Source organism: Zootoca vivipara, chromosome 2 (genome assembly GCF_965207765.1).
Source record: "Zootoca vivipara chromosome 2, rZooViv2.hap1.1, whole genome shotgun sequence".
Classification (NCBI taxonomy): domain Eukaryota; kingdom Metazoa; phylum Chordata; class Lepidosauria; order Squamata; family Lacertidae; genus Zootoca; species Zootoca vivipara.
In genome coordinates this window covers 68470959-68492113 of record NC_142584.1, presented here as the reverse complement: position 1 = coordinate 68492113, position 21155 = coordinate 68470959, and the positions used below count along the sequence as shown (strand labels likewise).

The 21155-nt window shown below is 45.1% G+C and overlaps 1 protein-coding gene across 2 annotated transcripts in view; it reads left to right on the top strand.

Moving 5' to 3' along the window:
• Positions 1 to 1647: 1647 nt before the first annotated feature.
• Positions 1648 to 21155, top strand: part of GNAI2 (G protein subunit alpha i2) — a 132575-nt gene continuing 113067 nt past the window's right edge. The window contains exon 1 of one of the 2 annotated variants that reach the window (XM_035105998.3): positions 1648 to 1982. In XM_035105998.3, the coding sequence (XP_034961889.1) occupies positions 1865 to 1982 (118 nt within the window). In that variant the 5' untranslated portion in view covers positions 1648 to 1864. Of the gene's footprint in view, positions 1983 to 2390; positions 2507 to 21155 lie in introns of those variants that run through there. The other variant, XM_088662147.1, reaches the window with a different exon arrangement.

Here is a 21155-nt window from a genome sequence, read left to right as displayed (position 1 = left end):
ATATTTATGTACTAAATGTTTATCCCAACCTTCTTTCAAAGAGCTCAGAGCTCACAATGACCTTGCCCAGTGGGCTAGTCTGAACGACTGCTGAAAAGGCCTTGCTGCTGTCCACATTTGTTCTTACTTCCTTTACTGATGAGAATATGAGCAGAGCATCTCCCATGGCTTAAAAATGTTTGTGTGATTATATATTTCCAGACCTCTAATATTATAGAAATTATTTTGAGCACCTTTCCATCCTCCCCTAGCCTTTATCCTTTCTTCCCTCTTGTAGATTATTCCACAGATCACAGCAGTGCCTGGGGCTGAGTCTTGCCTACCGTAAGTTACGTTCCTGCAGTCTAGCCTGTACTCCGGGTGGCCATATGGTTGCTGCTTGTAAACATGATGCACTGCACATGAAACCATGGCATGACAGAAGCTTACAATGTATGAATTTTCATATTCTGATGGTGAATTTTTTATCCACATGGTGAATTTTTATCCATCTTCCTAGTTCCCCAGATTTCTAGAAGGCTGTCAGAGGTATGTTTAGATGCTATATTTGCCATGGGGATCACCATTGCTGAACCAATTGTTCAATACAACTCACCATGCGAGTTCCCCCAGTCCTGCCAGAGGTGCCATTTGCAGGCTGTGAAACTCACTAAGTGATGGTTACAACCCAGGTGGCAGATTACACCACATGATAAGGCTGTGGGTTGGGAAACTCACCCTGAGGATGCAGATTTCCACGGAGAATATATAGAGGGACTCCTGTACACACATGCCACACAGTAAAGGCCAGAGTACACATCGCAGCCACCATGCACGTGTGGCCAAGAAGGCTTCCCTATAGAACAGCTTCCTTGCCTGTTCCCATATCAATCACCATCAGAATACAGTATGAGTCTCAACACCACCAGCACATGCGTGCCAGCTTGAGGAGACTAAATCGATGGTGCAGATCCGCACCCACAACAAATGTTGTTGTTGTTGTTGTGATGTTAAACCAGGAAGGGATGACTCTGTCTATGTGGGGAGGCTGCTTCCGGTGGCATCTCCATATACTCTCCGCGTACGTCGACCCCCCCCGTTTCAATAGGCCAGTGGCAGACTCTTACAGCAGCCCCTAGTTCCATGCTGCCCGAATTCGCAGCCGCTCCGGCGCGTACTGCCACGAGTTCCTCTCAATTCTCGTTCAGAGAACGCGGAACAAGCGTCTTGACGCACAAACCTCCGGCCCTGCTTCGGCTCCTTCCGTTCCCGCCAAACCCCCGCGCGCGGTCCCGTAGCAGCCGCTTCGTTCCCACTGCGCGCCCAGCCCGCTCCTTCGCAAGCTGCCCTCTCTCTCGCGCCCAGCCCGGGGCAGGGGCGCGCGCCGCCCTCCATCTCCCTCAGCCTCCGTATCCACGCCGCTCAGAGTTGCGCCCCAGCGCCTCTTCCCTCTCTCAACTCCAGCCCCACACTGCTGCGCGTCCGGGGCCGCCCCTCCTCCTCCTCCTCCCTCGGCTAGCTGACGACGAGCCCGCCCGAATTCCCCTCCTCCTTCTCCGCCCGAGAGCGCCGAGCCGAGCTGGGGTTGAGCGGAACGGGCCCGCCCCCCGGATCCCCGCCCTCTTCCCCCTCCGCCCCAGCCAGCGGCTGCTCAGAGCCCGCCGCGCCGGCACCCGGAGGGCTACGGAGGAAGCCAGCGAGCAGCACCGCCCTGCCCGACGACGCCTATCCCCCCCCGCGCGGGGCAGCGACCCCCGGCCCACCCCACCCCCTCGGTTGCCAGCTCCCCTCAGCGCCAAGCCAAGCCGAGGCAGTCCGGGCTCCGCTCGCGTTTGCTCGCTCTACACGACAGTCTCTCCGCGCCCGGCACGAGCCCAGCGGCGCCATGGGCTGCACCGTGAGCGCCGAGGACAAAGCGGCCGCCGAGCGCTCCAAGATGATCGACAAGAACCTCCGCGAGGACGGCGAGAAAGCGGCGCGGGAGGTGAAGCTGCTCCTCCTCGGTGAGAGCCGCGCCGTCTCCCTCCCTCCCTCTCTCTCCCCGCTTCTCGTGCCCCGGGGATGCAGGGTCCCCTCCCCCCCCCAATGCGCCGCCTTGCCCCGACGAGGCGCCTTCTGCAGCCCCAGCCTTCGAAGGCTTACTCGGAAGGAAGCCTCTCGGAGTTCGACGGCGCTTACTCCCAAGTAAACGGGCGGAGCGCCGCCGCTTTAGAGGAAGCGGCCACCCGCCCCGGCCGTCTAGGTCCGCCGACCCCCCCCCCCCGCATTGCGCCCCCTGCCTTTTCGCTTGGACTTGAGGGACTTCCCAGGACCCTCCTCTCCGAATTTCGCCGTGGCGTCTGAACCCGCCGCCCTCTTTCTCTCTATGCGGCCGCCGCCCCACCCCTGGCCCTGCCCGAGCAGCTTGGAGAAAAGCCCCGCTCCTTTTCGCCCAACTCTGAAGCCGCTCGTTCTGCTCCTGGGCTCCTTACAGCGGCAAATGGGGATCGGCAGCGCTCTTCTCGGGACCCCCCTTCTTTTCCAAAAGGCATGTAACGTGGCTCAGTGGAACATAGTTTCCTCACCCTGTAGGAACTGTAAGGGCTGTGCCCTCGTCGAATCAGCACTGCAATTCCTGTAAAATACGTTGTCACTAAGACTTCCTCTTCTCTCTCCCCTCCCCTCCTTCCTATCCTACTTGCTTTTCCAAATTTAGCATAGGAGTCCTCAGTTGCTTACCCCCAAAGTCCACATGCTGAGATACCCCTACTTTCTGCTCCCTGCAGTGTTAGGTGGTGTTAGGAAAGAATAATCTAAACTGCAAATAAGTAAGAGAATGCTTGCAGAGAAAGCAGGCAATTGTCCCAGTAGGAAATGGTGAATTTTTAAATGGTGAATCTCCCTTGTCATTCTGCTCTGTAAAAAAAAAAAATACTAAAGATGTGTTTCTCCCTCTTCAGTGGTTAAGATGGTTTGAACATTTCTCTGTGTCTTTAGTTTCCTTCAGTGCCTAGGGCCTGTTCGTCTATGAAACTTTGCTCTTTTTCTTTTCCTTTTACTTTTTTGGGCGTTCATCACTGTGCAAGCTTGGAGAAGTAAAACCAAAGTAAAAGATTCTTATTTGGACTCTTAGCATGCTTCTGGGTGATTCTTCACATGAACAATATTTTGTGCATAATATTTTCATATGCTATACAACACCTAAACTTTAGAGCTCTCTGGACTCGTTTACTCTATTTTCATGCATGAAAGTAGCTGTAGGTTATCTGTATGTTTAGGTTTGAGCAGTTATCCTGGAAACACAAAAGGAGTGATTGGTTGGACTTATTTTGTCATATGGATCAACGTCTTCAATGTCATTTTATTTTCTGGTGCGATCTGATGATGGGGAATCATTTGAAAAAGGAGGGAGTAATGTACATGACATGAACTGACATGTTGAGTGTTTTCATTTTCTAGTTCTCTCACCAGTCCAAGCAATGCGTATTGCCGTTTCTAAAACACTTTTATGTTCTGTTCAATGATGTCTGTGGTTTTTAGAAACGTTTCAGTCCAGAATGAAAAGTTCTTTTCTCCTGGAACCTTCAGAGAGGATTTTGTAAAGCAACTAATTAATCATCTGGCACCACAGCTCTTTTGTCTCCTGACTTTCGAGAGTAAAAGCAGATTTTGAGTCTCCTAAACAACTTTCCAGTGTCTCCTTTGTGTAATATTTCCAAAGAGTGTGAACTGTAGACCACTCCTACACATGTTAACCCAGGGGTAAATTCTGCCTAAGTCAGTGGGGTGTACTTCCAGGCAAGTGTTGCAGCCCTAAGATCCAATCTTATACACACTTAGCTGGGAGTAAGCCCCATTGAACTTACTAAGCTTACTTCTGAGTAGAGGTGTAGCTGTCTGTGGACAAACTTGACTGGGCTTAACCATCCAGGGATCCTTTACCTTTTACCTTAGAGGTGTATTTGACTGCATCGTTAGTTCTTAAACTCTCAAATCGTGTTCTATAGTGAGTGCCTTGCAGCTGGGACAGTCTGTTATGGTGGTTAACCCAAAAATACAGGAAGTAAAAGAGTGCTGCTGGCAGCTTAACAGAAGTTGACTAAAATGAAAGCCATTTTTTTCAGGAGGGTAAAATGGGGAACAAGACAAGAGAGTCATCACGAAACAATGAAAGGAAGACATCTCTTTCTGTTTAGGCAAACACAAAGCAGCAGGAATAAGTTTAGTGCCATCAGCATCTACCGGTAGCAACACAGAGCTTGAAAAGTACCGTAACTCAAGCAACCCAATCTCAAGCCCATTTATTTGGCAGAGAGTCCCATTTTATTTCAGTGGAACTTATTTCCAGGTAACCACACATAGGACCACTGTCTATTTTAAATTATTATTTATTGTTGCATTTATATCAGGAGATCTCAAGGTAGCACACCTTGTTCTCCCCATCTCCATTTTAGCTGCACAACAATCCTGTAATGGAGGTGAGGTTGAAAGACAGCGACTGGCCTAAGGTCACCCATGAGCTTCATGGCTGAGACAGGTTTTGAATCTTGGGTCTCAGTTCCTGGTTTAGCACTCTAATCACTGCACCATACTAGCTCCAAAGGTTCTCTTGCCCCTTTTGAAACTATGCATTAGTAATGCTCAGTATGATTGCTTGATTAGTACCTGAGAGCTGCGGCAGTTTTTATCTCCCATTTTACAAATGGTGCTGAGGCCATTGGTTGATTATGGTTTGCTCAGGATTGCAGCTGCACTTAGAAATGACTGTGCTTGTCTCTCTCTCTCTCTCTCTCTCTCCCCCCCCCCCCCGCTGTGAAACAGGACATTCATTATGAGAGATGGTTGCTAATCTAGTATAAACTACTTCATTGTGCAAGTTGATGAACAAAATTGCCTCTGAATAGTATGATAAATCCCTGTGGCAGTGATCTAGATTGTAGGATTTCTTAATAGTTTTCAGGCTTAGGGTTTGTAATGAGGCTAATGTGGATAAACACCCAAAGCAGTTCCATTGAATTTTGTTGGCAGAATCTGTAGAATAGATTATGGGGTTTGGGTCTGTGAGCAGAGGGCAAGTCTGGTCTCTAATCTCTATTTAACCTTTGCATTTTCCTTTCTGTAAAACAAAGAAGGCAATAGCATGTAAATCATGGCATTCCGTGTCATGTATTTAAACAAAAAACGAAAAAAGGGGGGGGGGAACACCACCTTTTAGCAGTGAATTAGCTGTGCTACTTAGAAGATTTGGGGAAACCAAATATTATTTGTTGTTTTGTGTGTCACTTAAATATAGCATGCAAATCCACAAGAAACCTCTTAGGGTTTGTCCACACTGGAACAAAATTTGGATTTGCACCTGCCTTTTCCCCATTAATGTAGGGGCATCCATATGACATCCTCCTCATCCCAGTGTTGTCTCAGGTCTGCTCAACCTGGCAACCTGTTTGCAGATGATGCAGCCTTGACAGCGCACCCCAAGGAAGCTGTATGGAGACTCATCAGCTGTTTTGCCCAAGCTTGCATGGAGTTTGGCCTCACCATCAGCCAGACAAAGACCAATACCCTGGGTCAGGATGCCACCAACACTCCACATATCAGCATTGGTGACCACACGCTTGAGGTGGTAGACAATTTTGTCCACCTGGACTCCAACGTAACTAGCAACCTTTCCATCAGTGCTGAGCTGGACAAACGTATTGTCAATGCAGCTACAGTTGTGGATTGCCTCTCCAAAAGGGTATGGGAGAATGTGATGTTAATGACCAATACCAAGATGAAGGTCTGGCAGGCTTGTTGTATGTTGAGCATACTGATTTTTTTGGAAGTGAGTCGTGGGCAACTTGCACCCACCAGGGGTGATGCCTCAGTGTCTTTCATATCTGTTGTGTCAGGAAGATTTTGGGCATCACATGGCAGGACAGAGTCTCAAACAAAGATGTGCTCTTCCAAGCCCACATTCCCAGCATGTCTGCGCTTCCGTTTCAGCGACGTCTACACTGGCTTGGGTCATGTACACAGAATGGAAGATGGCAGGATCCCCCAAAACATGCTGGCTTCAGGCACCAGGCCCTTTGGCAGAGCAACTACTCATTACAAAGATGTCTGCAAACATGACATGAAGGTTTGGAACATTAACCTTGCCATATGAGAATCCCTTGCAGACGATTGCAGTGACCAGAGGAGGAATGACCGCTGGGAGGAGTGCAGAGAGAAGAAACGCCGTTGTGCATCTGTAACAGCAAAACTGAATGCTTTCATCTGCCCCAGCTACAATAAAACATGTCTCTCCTCTGTGTTGATCTCTAAAACCACAGTAGGCACTGTAACTCTCCAATGGTGTGACTTTACCCCTGACAATGTACTCTTCCATTGTCTCTGCAGACAGATAAATGCCAAATTTTCCAATTCTTGAAAAGTTCAAAACAGCCAGGATTGTAAAACTCCACTTTGGAGGGGGAGGAAGGTCTGGAACAGCACAGGGATGAGGAGGGTGTCATGTCGATTCCCATACATTAATGGAGATAAAGGCAGGTGAAAATCCACATTTTGTTTTGGTAATAATTCATTCACTTCCAAGGGTTAAATATTACTGTGCTCAAAGGCTGTTTTGTCACCTTATCTTTGGATTGCCACATTTTGTCATTTAGATAACAGGCATGTGATTTTATACTTTAAACATTTCGGGTTGAGAGCACTCGTTCAATTAGAGAGAGAGAAGGAGAGGCACAGCATATGAACTTTGAGAACGACAATTCTTGTTTGAAATGCTAGCTGTGTAGAAAGAATAGAGACAAAAACTTTGATTGATTATGATAACTACTTCGGCTTCTTCATTTAGGTCCCATAATAGTATCCATTTCTGCTGTGCTGTTAGTAACTGATATTCAGTTGAGCTTACTACATTGCTCCAAAATCCTGTTCAATATGTGTCTTTTCACTAAAACATAACTGGGGAATAGCTGTGGATTTTCTTCATGCAGAGTTTCCACTAAGTCCAGCTGAAACAAGATCATGGTAGCTGAGTCTGTAGAGCATGAGACTTAATCTCAGGGTCATGGATTCAAGTCCCATGTTGGGTGAAAGATTCCTGCATTGCAGGGGGTTGGTCTAGATGATCCTCATGACCCCTAACAACTCTACAATTCTATGATTCTATAAGATGCCATTGCAAGGATTCAGCATTCTGTGGTAGAGACAGATACATTTTCTGATACTATACATGTCTACTCAGAACTAAGTCCCACTGAGTTGCGTGAATCTTACCCCCCAAATAAGTGGGAATAGAATTGGAGTCCAGATGTTCAATTTAATGGTTCAACTTAACCATTAGATTGAAGCTCATATAACAGTACTTTTTGAAAAGTGCACAGCACTTCAAAAAAGTTGATGGGCATTGTTCTCTCATTAGAAAAGTAAAATGGTGTTGAATCCCTGATTTATTAATAGCCTATTTTTATGCTAAGGCATAACTGGGTAATTGTTGAGATTAACTTGAAATGGTTGTGGGGGGTGGGGGTGGCAGGGGGAGAGGTTGTAATTCACAGAGAACAGTGGCAAGTGATTCAGTCATGCAAGACTCCTTGCTGCCTGGATACTAATTGCACACTTAATGTTAAAACAAAAACCCTGGGATTGCTTGTTAATTTCAAGTCATTCCAAGAAAGCGCAGGAAATATGGCAAGTAAAAGTTTTAAATAGCAGCAACAGGGAAGCCGCTAAAGCCTTTGTCATGACTGGAGTGGTGCTCCATTAGTCTATTTATCAGACAGTTCTTGTTATGAGGCTAGCTATCTCTATTGAAAATGATAATTCTGCTCAGCTTTCAAAGCAGTTTTCCAACCAGAACAAAACCATCCAATAAAACCAGAAGCAAATACCATTACACAGTGGCTTCCGCAACCTGGGCATTTGGACTACAGCACTGAAGCTTATGAGAGTTGTCCTAAACATCTGGAGGGCACCAGGTTGGGGAAGCGTGGTCTAACCTTCCATGTTTACAGCAGCACACTGCACAGCAAAGAATACTGTAGCTCATCAAAGCAGGAGCTTGGTGGACTTCTTTAGGAAACAGGTTCCACAAGAGGAGGGTGAGCTTGTTGGTAAGATAGCAGCCTGCGATCATAATACAGTGGTACCTTGACTTACGAAGGCGATCCGTTCCGCGGCGCTCTTCGTAAGTCGAAATCTTCGGATGTCAAAGCATCCATTTTGCGCATGCGCAAAGTGCAGAACGCGTGCACGCAGCGAAAATACTTCCAGGTTTGCCGACTTCATAAGTCGAAACCTTCGGAAGTCGAGGCCTTCGGATGTTGAGGTACCACTGTATAGTACATACATAATGGAAGGTTTGTATCGGGTATGCCCGAAGAAGTAGACATATCCTATGGCTATTATTTTTTTTAACAAAAGCTAGTGGGAGTGGGTAGTGGAGCTGCTCTAGTGCAGGGTTTCCCAAACTTGGGTCTCTAGCTGTTTTTGGACTACAATTTCCATCCTCTCTGATCATTGGTCCTGCTAGCTAGCGATGATGGGGGTTGTAGTCAAACAACATCTGGAGACCCAAGTTTGGAAAACTATTCTCTAGCGGAAGATGAGCATTAGCCAGTGATCAGCATTATCACATGTGAGCCTTCAAACACAATATTGAAGTTTCTTAGGGTGGAGGACAGTTTTGCTTTTTATATATACAAAGCCTGTTGTCTTTCTCCATGGAGTTTTCTTGGCAGGGATACTGGAGTGGCTTGCCAGTTCCTGCTCCAGGTGGATCACGTTTAGTCAAAACTCTCCACTATGACCTGTCCATCTTGGGTGGCCCTGCACTGCATAGTTCATAGCTTCTCTGAGTTATTCAAGCCTATCCATTCTTAAGGAAATCAGCCCTGAGTGCTTACTGGAAGGACAGATCGTGAAGCTGAGGCTCCAATACTTTGACCACCTCATGAAAAGAGAAGAATCCTTGGAAAAGATCCTGATGTTGGGAAAGATTGAGGGCACAAGGAGAAGGGGATGACAGAGGGCGAGATGGTTGGACAGTGTTCTCGAAGCTACCAACATGAGTTTGACCAAACTGCGGGAGGCAGTGGAAGACAGGAGTGCCTGTTGTGCTCTGGTCCATGGGGTCACGAAGAGTCGGACACGACTAAACAACAACAACAATATACAAAGCAATTGGGTTCTTGGGCAGAGGACGGTAGTACGGTAGCTTGCTCAGCACAAGTATTATTTTTCCCTATCAATGCTCCTTGGCTGCTTTCAGGAAAGTAGCTGAAGTATTCAAATACTTGACTACAGCTTTAGTTCCTTATCATGCTGGCAACTTTTTTGTGGTGTTGCTTCAAAGGTGTTCTCACATATCCTCTTTCATATTAAAACTTTCCGATTTCTGCTCCTCATGCATATTCAGCAGTCTTTTAAAAGCCTCTTATTGTCTTGATTTTTGCAGTTCTCAGACACGCAGGGGCCCTTGTGCTGCTAAGTAACCAACGTGTGATTTAAACCTTTCATTTCAGGACACTTTCTGCTCCTCTGGTTTTAAAACTATGTTTTAAAACAACAACAACCACCCTTCCATTTTTTACTTTGCAGAATTCAGGCTTGTTCGCTATTACAGTACACATATCTGAAATTTATTAGTTTTGTAATAATCAATACCAGCAGGGCCATGTGTTAATATCCCCAAACTATTGCTGCTCAATAAATCAAACATTGTCTATTCAAATCGCCTACCTCCAGAATCTGGGGGAATATTGAAATTACTCTTCTTCTTTTTTTAAAGGAACACAATGTACAGTAGAATGCTTCAGTTATGAATTACCCCCCTCAATGATTCTGTGTTAGTGTGAAACTTTCCAGCTCTGTTCTTGATAGCCTTAAGAAGATGTGTAGAACTGCTGAAGGATGTAATCTTTAAAGTACTTACTTCAAAGTAGTCACCTTGACAGTGCAGTGGCTCGTAATAAGTGGGTTGAGAATTGTGACCTTACAAGATAAAAATATCAAATGTCAAGGGTTGTTTTTGTTTTGTTTTTTTGCCACAGCAGAAATTCCTCTCCCGTCTTTCCCCCATTATTTCTAATGTATGTTTGAAACAAAGAAAAGTGTCTATGAATTTCCTGGACCATGAAGCATGTAGAAGGTTTTTGCAAACAGCATTTCATAGTAGAAATTTCCTTTCCTTCCTTGCTTCTTTCCCCTTGTGGCCTTTGTGTCTGAGCTCTTTTAATTTGGATTGCCTCTTGGGGGTGAGTAAACAGCTTTTAAAAAATAATTGGCTTAGCCATTTCTGATGTGCTTGGTATGCTTCTGTCTCTTGAGGACCAAAGATTTTTATATTGAAAAGAAAAATCTTGAATTCCGCTTAGCAGCCAAAATAAAAACTACTGATGAGATAGGGAAGGCAAATGTACTGAGTATTCATTTTACTTAAGTTTTTTTTCCAGATTCATGGAAATCATTTTTCTGGCAACAAGCAATGTAGAATCATTTCAGCCAAATTAATTTCTTGGATTGTAATTGAAGTAGTCTTGAGATAGTAGAGGATTTGGCAACTTGTTAAATTTATATGTTCTTTTGCAATGCAAAGTGAGCAGCTCTCCAGATTTCTTCTCTCTCTCTCTCTCTCTCTCTCTCTCTGTGTGTATATATTTATTTCCTGAAACCGTCACCCCAAAAGATATAGATCAGGCATAGGCAAACTTGGCCCTCCAGATGTTTTGGGACTACAATTCCCATCATCCCTGACCACTAGCTATGCAAATATTAATGAGACGGTTATTGCAGTGGCGTCGCAGCGGTGGGGGCAGTGCACTCCCGGTGCCACGTCTCCGGGGGTGACAAGGCGGCGCCCCACCGTGGTGGTGCGAACAGCCATCATGCCACTGCAGCGGCATGTGGACGATCCTCCGTTCGCAGCTGCAGCCGCGAGCAGAGGATCCTGGCACCGCGCCGCTGGCAAACTGCTACGTAGTGCACTTGTGTGCTACGTAGCCACACATGCGCGCTACGTAGCGACGCCCCACCCCGGGTGCACGTCATGTTTGCTGCTCCAGGTGCCCGAGTGGCTTCCTCTGCCACTGGGTTATTGCATTTCATCAGTTGCCACTAAAATAGGATATTGGTAAGCACCTATGGACCTTTCTCATAAAGACCCAATTTTTTAGGCTACAACCCTATACACACTTCCTTGGGAGAAAGTCCCATTGAACTTAGCAAAACTTTATTCTGAATAGGCATACATAGGAGCACATATTGCGAAGAACACAAGAGCAGCCATGCTATATCAGACCAGTGGCATATCTAGTCTAGCATAGTCTTCTCACAGTGGCCAACTAGATGACTGCGGGAAGCCTGCAGCAGGACCTGAGCACAAGAGCTCTCTCCTCCCCCCATGGATCCAGGCAACTGGTATTTGAGTATACTGCATCCAACCGTGGAGTGCAGAGCATAGCCATAAGGGTTGGTAGCTATTGAGAGCCCACCACATGGTCTGAGGGATGGTGCACCGGCCCATGGCTGAAAAAGTTGCTGACCCCTGATCTATGTGATGCTCCAACTTCCTTGCGCACTTATAGGCTTTATGCATTGGTTTACTAGAAAGATTTTCCTGTTGACCATGTTATCGGTCTAAGCAATCTCTCTCCCTGCCCCATTTCTAAAAGTTGTGTTTTAAAAGATACATTCTTTTTTGGGGTGTGGGGTTTGGGACCTTTTCTTGTGTGGAACAAAATACATGTTGATTGCAGCACAGCCATCTTGAGCAGCTGCTTATGGCTTGGTGAAGTCTCTTTCAAAGGGAATAATCAAGAATGTGTTCAGTTAATGCGTTTTGTTTTTATCCGAGGGGGGTACCATTTGTTATGATGCTGCTTTAGTCATAGGAGGGGGAAGCACAGCCTTGCTCTTGTTTGGCCCCCTCTTTAAACTGCCTTTGTTTCAAGAGGTCTGAGAGGGGGGGTTGAAGCCACATTTTCCTCTGCTAAGTAGAAGTGTCTTCAGAGGCTAAAACTAGGAGCTTGTAGCTTGCTCAGGCTTCAGGTCCTTGGGTTATAAATTCTTTTTCAGATTATGGTTTCTTGTAATTAATACATTCAGCGGAGCTACAGATTGCTGTAATAATCAACTTATTCTGAAATAGGCACCTAGTGTATTTCTACAGACAACCCCTCTTTATCTTTTTGTAAGCTGCTTGTTACAAGAATAATTTGAATACCATTCTGTTCTGCTTTGGAGGCTTGGGCTCATGTCTGTCTACTGCACCAAAACTCACTCGAGTTGGAGGCTATCCTAATTTCCTAAACAATGGGAAATGCAGGGATAATACATGTTTTCTGCACAGTGTTTGAGCAGGGTTAATTTTCTGTTTTGGCCCTATGGGCCAAACATACACAAACCGGCAAACTAAGTAATACAAAGCTGGTTCTAAGGCCGGTTTACAAAGCAGAGGAGGAATTCACTATTAAAAAATCTGTTCCAGTAGTTGTGGTCCCATCAGAGCCATTGAGGAGAGTCTAAGGAATGAGGAGATCAGTGGTGAAATGCTTTTCTGCCTTAGAACTCTATTGTTGTTTCCCCTCCAAATCTGATATCTGGGAACACAACAAACCATTTGATCTGTGCATTTGGTTTTGCTGAGTCCAGATGTTGCAACTGTCAGATCAAATTAGGCTTCAAAGTGAGGTTTTAGGAAACTGAAGTGTTTTTATAACCTTAAACCAATAAAAATGTTCCCATTAAAAACATGAAATGTTTCTTTTGAAATTGCAGTTGAACTGGAAAAATAGGGAAGGGGGGGAAAATACATACATACATATATATACCCAAAGCTGCTACTAAAGTAAACTTTTAGAAATCCATTTCCCGAGGATTTATGAAACAAAGTTAGACAGCAAAATGGAGACACATATGGGCAATTTTTCTCTGCATCCATGTTGTAAATAGGTAGCTAAGGCTGCTTCCTGATAGCAGCTGCTCCCTGCAACCAGAGCACAAACACAGGAAATACAACCAGAAGTAATTCAAAGAAGAACTTCTTGCTAGGGGTTTGATGCAGCAGTCACCGTGACAAGCACTGACAGTTAATGTGCACCTTTTGCTTCTAGTCCATCTGGACCAGGAGTAATAAAAATGGCATAATCCTTACCTAATATCTAACTGCTCTGTTGAAAGCATATTAAGAGCAAATAATCTTGGTGGTCTTGGTTCTATTAAGCAAAGACCTAAACAAAGTGGCTTCTGGGGCATATAATCCGCTGTTGCCCACCAGACCACTTGGAAGCCTAGGAATTGGTTTCATGGAATGTTTAATGAGTTTTCAAAATTCCCATTCAGATCAGGTTTGTGAGATTAATAGGCTTTTTTGTTTTCGTTTACCTGCCTGTTTTACACTCCTTGGATGATTAAGAATATACCGGGTGACACAATAGCATTTTGATAGATCGTAGGAGCTGAAGTCTTTTTTGTGGAGGCCAGCAGTAATAAATAGATTTGCAGGCATTTCGCTGTTAACCTTTGGCACATGAGGCTTCTTTACCAGCAATCATGTTGCACAAAACATTTAGCCACTGTTGTCATTCAGTCCTGTCAGTTTGGCAAGTACTGTACTGCTTTGGGGCCAACATACCTGACACAATGTTGCTGATCCAAAGGAAACAACAGGAAAAGCATTGTGTTCTTAGGACTCCCAGCCGCCACGTCATGCTCCCCGGCTGACCATTTGGGCATGGCCCACGTGGCATTTAAACCGCAGCACAGCTGGGGAGGGCAGCCTCCATTCATCTCCTCCATCAGATCTCCTATCCCACCCACCCTCTTTTCTTGCCTTGCTTGACTATGGCCTTGCTATGACTAAAGTCAGTCACCTGGTTGTTGGGGCCAGGTAGGAATTTTTCCACTTGGCAGATTGGCATCTGCCATTTGGTTTTCGTCTACCTAGTAGCAATCATCACAACTTTGTAAGGTTGGGCATTGGGTAAGCCTTGCCATGGGAGGGGTGGTTGTTGCCTCTGGCCTGCCTCTCCATGTGGGGTATCCCGTTAAAGGGATCCGGGTGTGTGGTTCCTGTCCGGAGCCTGGACGTGGGCTAGGGCCATGCCACAACCCCATTGGTGACCCTAGGGGTGTTCTCCTTGCATGTAAATGAACATGCAAGAGGGAGCAGGAGCACTTTGCCAAGCCCTGCCCAGGCAATCACCTTTATCCAGTTTAGAGACCTCCATGAGTTCTGGAATTCTGAAGCAGGGTGTCCATCAGAAGAACCCCTGCTAACTAGGATTTTAAATTGATCAGGGAACATTTTGCCAGTCTGCGCCAGACTCATGGGGGCCTCTAAACTGGAGGCAGGGCTTGACTGTGTGATCTTGCTCCCCTTCCTGTTTTTGTTCTCCTTGCATGCAAATAAATACCCAAATGGGGCTTAAAAGAGTTCAGCAAGAAATACCTTCATTTAGAGGGTTCATATTGACTGCACAGAATTCCACTTAGTTAGGTTCTTCTTTGGGCCATGCATTTTGGAGGGTCTTCATTATTAGCGTCACGGCAATCGCTAGAATGAGTCTATGACTGATGCCTCTTCCATACTCTTGGTGGTGTGATGTATGCTTTTTATTCACAGAAAGTTCTCCCCTATGGCTCTCTGTGAACTGTCTGAACCAACTGCTGTGGTGATAGGAGTTAATATAATTCATAGATACTAACAATGTCAATAACTATTCCCCAGGAATTGTGTATTTGAGGCCTTGCAGGAATTCCGTGAAGACATTGACCCTGCCTTCTGGGAACTGTGTAGAGTGTTATCTAAGGAATGGCATTTAATATTCAAACTGTCAAATATAATTGCATTCTGAATACTGTATGTTGCAAGCAATGGCTCAAGATCTGAATATCCTTTCTCCCATGCGGTTAAGCAACATGCTCTGAAGCCCTGAATGTGTTCCCCCCTTCAGTACGTACTAATATTGAATGTAAATCTTTTAATTTACTGGGATCTTGTAATGCTGTTACCAGATGGCCAGTGGTGATCATAAGTCTCCCTCTGGTATATTATATTCTCCTGGAGACTCACCTTTCTTTCCTCCCCACACTCCGAGAGATTTTATCAGATGAGGAGGAGTCGTCTCATTTTTAATACCAGGTCTATGTGAGCTGAAGAATCTTGGGTGAGCAGGGTGAGGTGTGGGCAGCTACCCCCAAAATGTTCATTTGCAAAGCTGCTTTGTAATACAGTCGTACTTTGGATCCCAAATGCCTTGCAAGTCGAACGTTTGGGCTCCCGAACGCCGCAAACCTGGAAGTGACTGTTCCGGTTTGCAAACATTCTTTGGAACCCAAACTTCTGACAGGGCTTCCATGGCTTCCGATTGGCTGCAGGAGCTTCCTGCAGCCAATCAAAAGCCACACTTTGGTTTCCGAACATTTTGGAAGTCAAATGGACTTCCAGAATGGATTCTGTTTGACTTCCAAAGTACAACTGTACTGAAAGCAGGGGAAGGGGTAAACCCATGGTCAGCTGGAAATGCCCCCTGCTTGCTTTAGAGTGGCAAATCATACAGTTCTCTGGAATCTTCTTCATAGCAGTTATTCATGGCTTGTTATTTCTAGGTTGTTTTTTTGCATTTCTGTCCTTCACCTGAAAAAAAGGGATTGCGTTATTGTCAGCTCAGGGCCTTTTCATTGGCTCTGCTATAAGAGCCCAGCTGAAATCAGGCTTCTCTCTCCACTGGCCTCTTCAGAAACCATGCCATCAGACTGCAGGAGAGCGAGAGTGGTGGAGCAGCAGGGCCAAATCCACCAGCTGTGCTGAAAGACCAGCAACCTTTTATTCCTTTCCACAATTTTCTTCCATTCTGCCTGTTCATTACAAGATCTCTGTAAGTAAGGATTAGTGCCCCAGCTTGGGTTTTTCCTTAGTACTTCCCAGCCCCAATTCTCTTGACTTGTGTGAGCCTGAGGGCAAGGAATGTCTTCTCATTGAATTTTGCAAGCTGCTCAGAGCCTTTTTTCAGTTTAATGGCAGGATAAAAATGCTAATGATGACAATTTTATATGTATCATACATAATTATCATGTGCATCATCATTTCCTACTTCTGATAGCTTCCCAATTCTCTTCTGCTTTCCTTTTTTTTTTTTTTTGCCATGGAGACATGGTAGAGGATGGGCCTGTTTTTGTTTCTGGCTGTTGGTTCAGGTAATGCAATCTCAAGAGAAATGCTCTTTGAAGATTTTTTGTGCTCTGAAGAGGTTTCTCCTTCAGTTTTTCTTTGTATAGTACTCAGCTGGGAGTGCAAAGAGTTCTCTCATGTAGGAACTTCAGTGCACACACTCAGTTCAGAAAAAAGAGGCATCTCTTTGTAGCTGTTGCAGCATGTTGGAAGAGAAGTAATAGCTGCACTTATTGCCTGGTTTGAGAATTTTGGCATGCGACAAAATAAATGTATATTCCGGCGTATAAGACGACTTTTTAACCCTGGAAAACCACCTCAAAATTCAGGGGTCGTCTTATACGCCGGGTACTGCCTGCTTGGCAAGCCCGCCCGCGCGCTGTGCTAAACTGGGGACTCGCCGAGCAGTGCGGGGACTCACCGAGCAGCGCCAGAAATCGCTTCTGAGCATGTCCGCACATGCTCAGAAGCGATTTCTGGCGCTGCAGACATTTTGGATATGGGGAGCGTGGCAGGAGAAATTGCTGCAGACATTTTCGAGTTAAAATATAGAGTATGTCCCAAATTCTATATTTTAACTTGAAAATTTGGGGGTCGTCTTATACGCCCAGTCGCCTTATACGCCGGAATATACGGTAATTATAAGCTCTGTTGCTAAATATTCTGCTAGATCACTGCTTTTAGTGGCAATGTATGCCACCTGACCCCTGGCTTGTTGATGGTGACTTTTAATACCTCTCCCCTACAAAGGGTGGTTCTATCTAGACAGGGACTAGGCCTCACATTTCTGGGGGAGCCCTAGTCTTTGGATTCTGTTGGGTTGTTCTGTGACTCACACCTAGCTTCAGGCTGAGGTCTGGCTTTTGAATGTGCAGTTATTAATGCTGATAAGCCACACACACCCCTCTTCTAGCTTTTATTCAATGAAATGCTGGCTCCATTTCTGTTCAGCCATAAGTGTTGGCTTATTTCCTTCATCTGACTAACCTGAATAAATTGGTGTGCATGTGTGGAAGCTTTGGAAAAGACACCAGTTGCTGCTTGTGAATGGAATAGGATGGGCAGAACAGAGTGTTCGGCATATAGAACTGGGAGTGGAGACCTGTTTTGTTTTGTTTTTTTAAACTTGGTTTCAATCTATTTGGTGCAGTGGCAGTGTGCACCACCTGTTTCCTGAACTGTAAACATTAAGGGGGTGGAAGAGAGGCGTTGCTACCTATCTTCTGCATGCAGTGGTGGTCAGGGTGTCAGATTAAGGGTTGCCTTACATTGATTTGGATCAGTGGTAGCCTTATCCATCAAGGATGGCAATATTGAGCATTAATGCACAGAAATTTACCTATGCCTGTTGCCTAATACTCTGTAACTGGAAATTGCGCTGAATCAACCCAGGGCTTCCTGCCTACAGAACTGGAGCACTTCCCCTTGATAGATGGTCACTTTAAGACAACTGACAGGTGTGTTGCTTTACTTGCAGGGTCTAGGCACTGTGTGGCTTAAAGCAGCAGCAGCAGCAGCAACAACACAACCATAGGTAGGCAGTCAGGTGCAAGACTACAGGAGGAAAGAGTCTGCCTTCAAAATGTGAAGATAGGGATAAAAAAAGGGTGGAGAATGCCAGTTGTTGCTGAAGGCAGTTTGCCTTCTACTACCGTGTTTCCCCTTTTTTAAGACACCGTCTTATAACTTTTTTCCCTCAAAAAAACACACAGTGGCTTATTTTCAGGGGGTGTCTTTTTTTTAAAAAAAAAAGGGCTGGTACAACTGGGACCCACTGGCTCAGGATGCTCGGTGCTCTCTTCTGCACATTGCTGGGCGCGTTGTTGGCGCTGCCAGTTCCGAGCACCTGCAGGGTGGGGTGGGGGTGGCAGTGCTTTAAACCCCCAACCCTGTAGAAAGCAATGGAAGTTATGGACCGTAACAATCCTTAAGAGGCGCAGGTCTTAAAAAACCCCTGGTATCACCCTTGAAGCACAGCCTTCCAAAGTCAGGGGGGAAGAGGTCTGTTTAGACAAAGGAAAGGATCGGGGGTGATTCTGCGCCCTGGGACCCACAGAACTACTTTAAAAATCCCAACCTGGGGGGGGGTCAAATAGTGAAGCCCCATAGCCCTGTAGCAACAGAAGGCACATTCTGAAGCACCCAAGCTGTTCGGTTCCATAAAAAATCCAGGAATTGTAAAATTAACAACAATAATGGGGGGGGCACTCTATCCAAAGAGTTAAGAAGGAATGGGAAAGTGTTGAGTTATATATGGAAAAATATGGAAAGGAAAGTTAGTTAAAGATAAAAAATAAATAATTATCGCAAGGGAAAAAATAACATCATAAAGGGTAATAATATTAAATATAAAATAGACAACACAACAGAAAAAGCAATTATATGACTAAATGAGATCGCACAGGAGTGAGGGAAGTGGGGAGAGAGGGAGGGGGGTAAGGAATGGAAGGAGGCAATGGTTGGAGGAGGGTATAGGGGGATGAATTAAAGGAAAATTAAGACTGAGAAGCGCATGGTTTTTGTTTTTTAAAGATGCAAAGGCTTGCAATCAGCCAAAGTATAGAGCCCAACTTCCAGGAGACTGCGATCTACTTGCGGATTTATAAACTGGAGGTGATCTACCCCCGTTTTATTGGTGTTCAGGTCAGAGTTGTTTTTAGAGAGAGGAAATATCCCATTTTTGAGGTTAAAGTAAAAGTTCCTGACCTTTTTTTTATAATGAGGAAATGCTGCTAAAACTCCGTTCTTCATTCCACGAAGGGGAGAGGGGGCGGGGCCGGGTGCTCAAAGACAAAAGAAATGGAAAAGGAGATAGCGATCAACTCCAGCCTCGCATTCATGCAGCCGTCGGGAGAGGCAGGGGCTGCAGCCGAGTGCTGCTTCACAAACAAACGGGGGGAAAGTGCTTAGAATCCAGAGAATCCAGCTGAAAAACACAAAGCAGCAACAGCAATTGCACACACACCATCCCAAGCCAGCACAGTAACCAAGTCCCAAAAGCAAGAAAGGACTCAGCAAACACTGCTGCGGCCGGCGTTGCTGCTGCTGACTCAGGGAGCTCAGTGCTCTCTTCCGCACAGCGCCTATCACTATGGCTTATTTTCGGGGTACGGTTTATATTTCTCAAATGCTTAGAAATGCTGCTATGGCTTATTTTATGACTACGCCTTAAAAAGGGGGAAACACGGTAGTAGGAAGAGGAAGTTCTGCCTGTCTTCTTGTACTGTGCATCTCAGTGCAGCTATATATTTCCTTGTGGAATTCAAAAAAGAAGTATTGCCTGCATGCACTCTTCCTGCCCTTAACCTCTGCATTCAGCTCCTAATGTGTCCTTTTATTAGCAGCACACCCCCCCCCCCCAGTTTTAATTTCATGTTCCCTTCCTGATGGGAAGCAATATTTTGCTGCAAGAGAGGAACTTTGACGTGCTGCAAACATACCCAAAAGCATTGCTGGTGAACAGAGTTGTAAAGCAATGGCTCTTTCTTCATTTGTGACTGTGCCATTATTCTACAACAAAGTGTTAAGAGCTGAGCCTGCTGAGCATGACTGAATGGTTTCCTGTCATCAGGCCTCTCATTATTACCCTCTCCGTCAGCTGAATCTGTCTGCAGGGGCAAGAGGCATTCAAATACTTAATAATTTCGCAGCTTGAGAAAACATTTCTCCTGTTGCATCTTGGTCTTTGCTTAATTCATTGTGTAATTCAGCTGGGTGCAATAATTTTTATAGCGTCACTGAACTAATTCCCCTCCCAATCCCAATCAGTTGTGTTTTTCAAACCTGATGTGTTTTAACTCTGGGTTTCAAGCCCTGTGGTTCAGTCTATTTTTATCGCTTGGATCATTCATTCACTCCATGTGCATCATTGATCCCTGAGAAATGTGCAGCATACTCTTACGAGTGTTGCAGCTTCAGGAAGCACTGGAAGTTGGTTTTTTTTGTTGCTGTTCCTTTTGCATTATACATATGAACCTTTACCAGAGGATGAACATGGTCCCAAAGTACAGCAAAGCTCCCTTTAAACTTCTCAAATGCTCAGAGAGAGAGAGAGAGAGAGAGCTCTGAATGTTAATTCCACACATTTAGGTAAAAATAAGAAACTATTTGTTGTTCGACCACTACTTAGTAGTTTTGAGGATTAAAAGAATGCTCTCCTTTTTTCCATGAAATGAATGCCTTCTGCTTTATTTTGTAGAACTGGAATACATAAACTTTCAATTGTCTAATATGATGCTGCTTGCAAAATAATCCTGACTCAAAGGCAGGCAGAGGTTGTCTGGTGTCCCGTGATCTAACTAGCTTATAGCATCAAATGTGAATGTAACCTGACCGAAACCCTTGTTCAGCAGATCACACCATTACCTGTGTATTGTCTTCCAGCTGGAGGAATGGAGTTCATTCAAGCTGATGAGATTAAAGTCCTTAGCCTTGTGCCTCTAAATATCTTTCTGCTTCCCTTAGCTCAGCAATCTCATCAAGAAATGTAGGTACATCACATGCTCAAACACAGTATTTTTTACTATAATTTATAGAAGCAAATAATCTGCAGCTCCAAAAACGTATAAAGAAGCAGTTTACTATGTGTATAGCAACCTGTAGAATTCAGTTTTTTTCAGTACACCTCTGAGGAGGATACACTGCACAGTTGTGCAGAAAGGGTTATGTAGTTTAATAAAAGTATAGAACTAATCGTTGGCCACCATATTCTTGTCCTTCGACACGAAATGTGGATCTTTTTGCTGATGCTGGGGAACTCTCTACCTCCTCTTGCAGCTTGGATTTGCAGGCAGAGGAGCAACTGGAAGAGATTTAGTTTAGTCTTTACGGGCCATTGAATGCCAGAAGCGAGAATATGTAGGTGTGGGTGTGCCAATAACAAGTTACGTGGACTGCAAATGGCTGTTGAGTTGCCTGCTAGTAACCTTTATGTCCTTTCTTAAGTAAGGGTGGTCAGGAGCGGGAACCAAGTTAAGATATGGTACATCTGAGTTTAGTTTCTATACTGAATACTGTCATAGCCCTAAATTGCCTGGTGTAA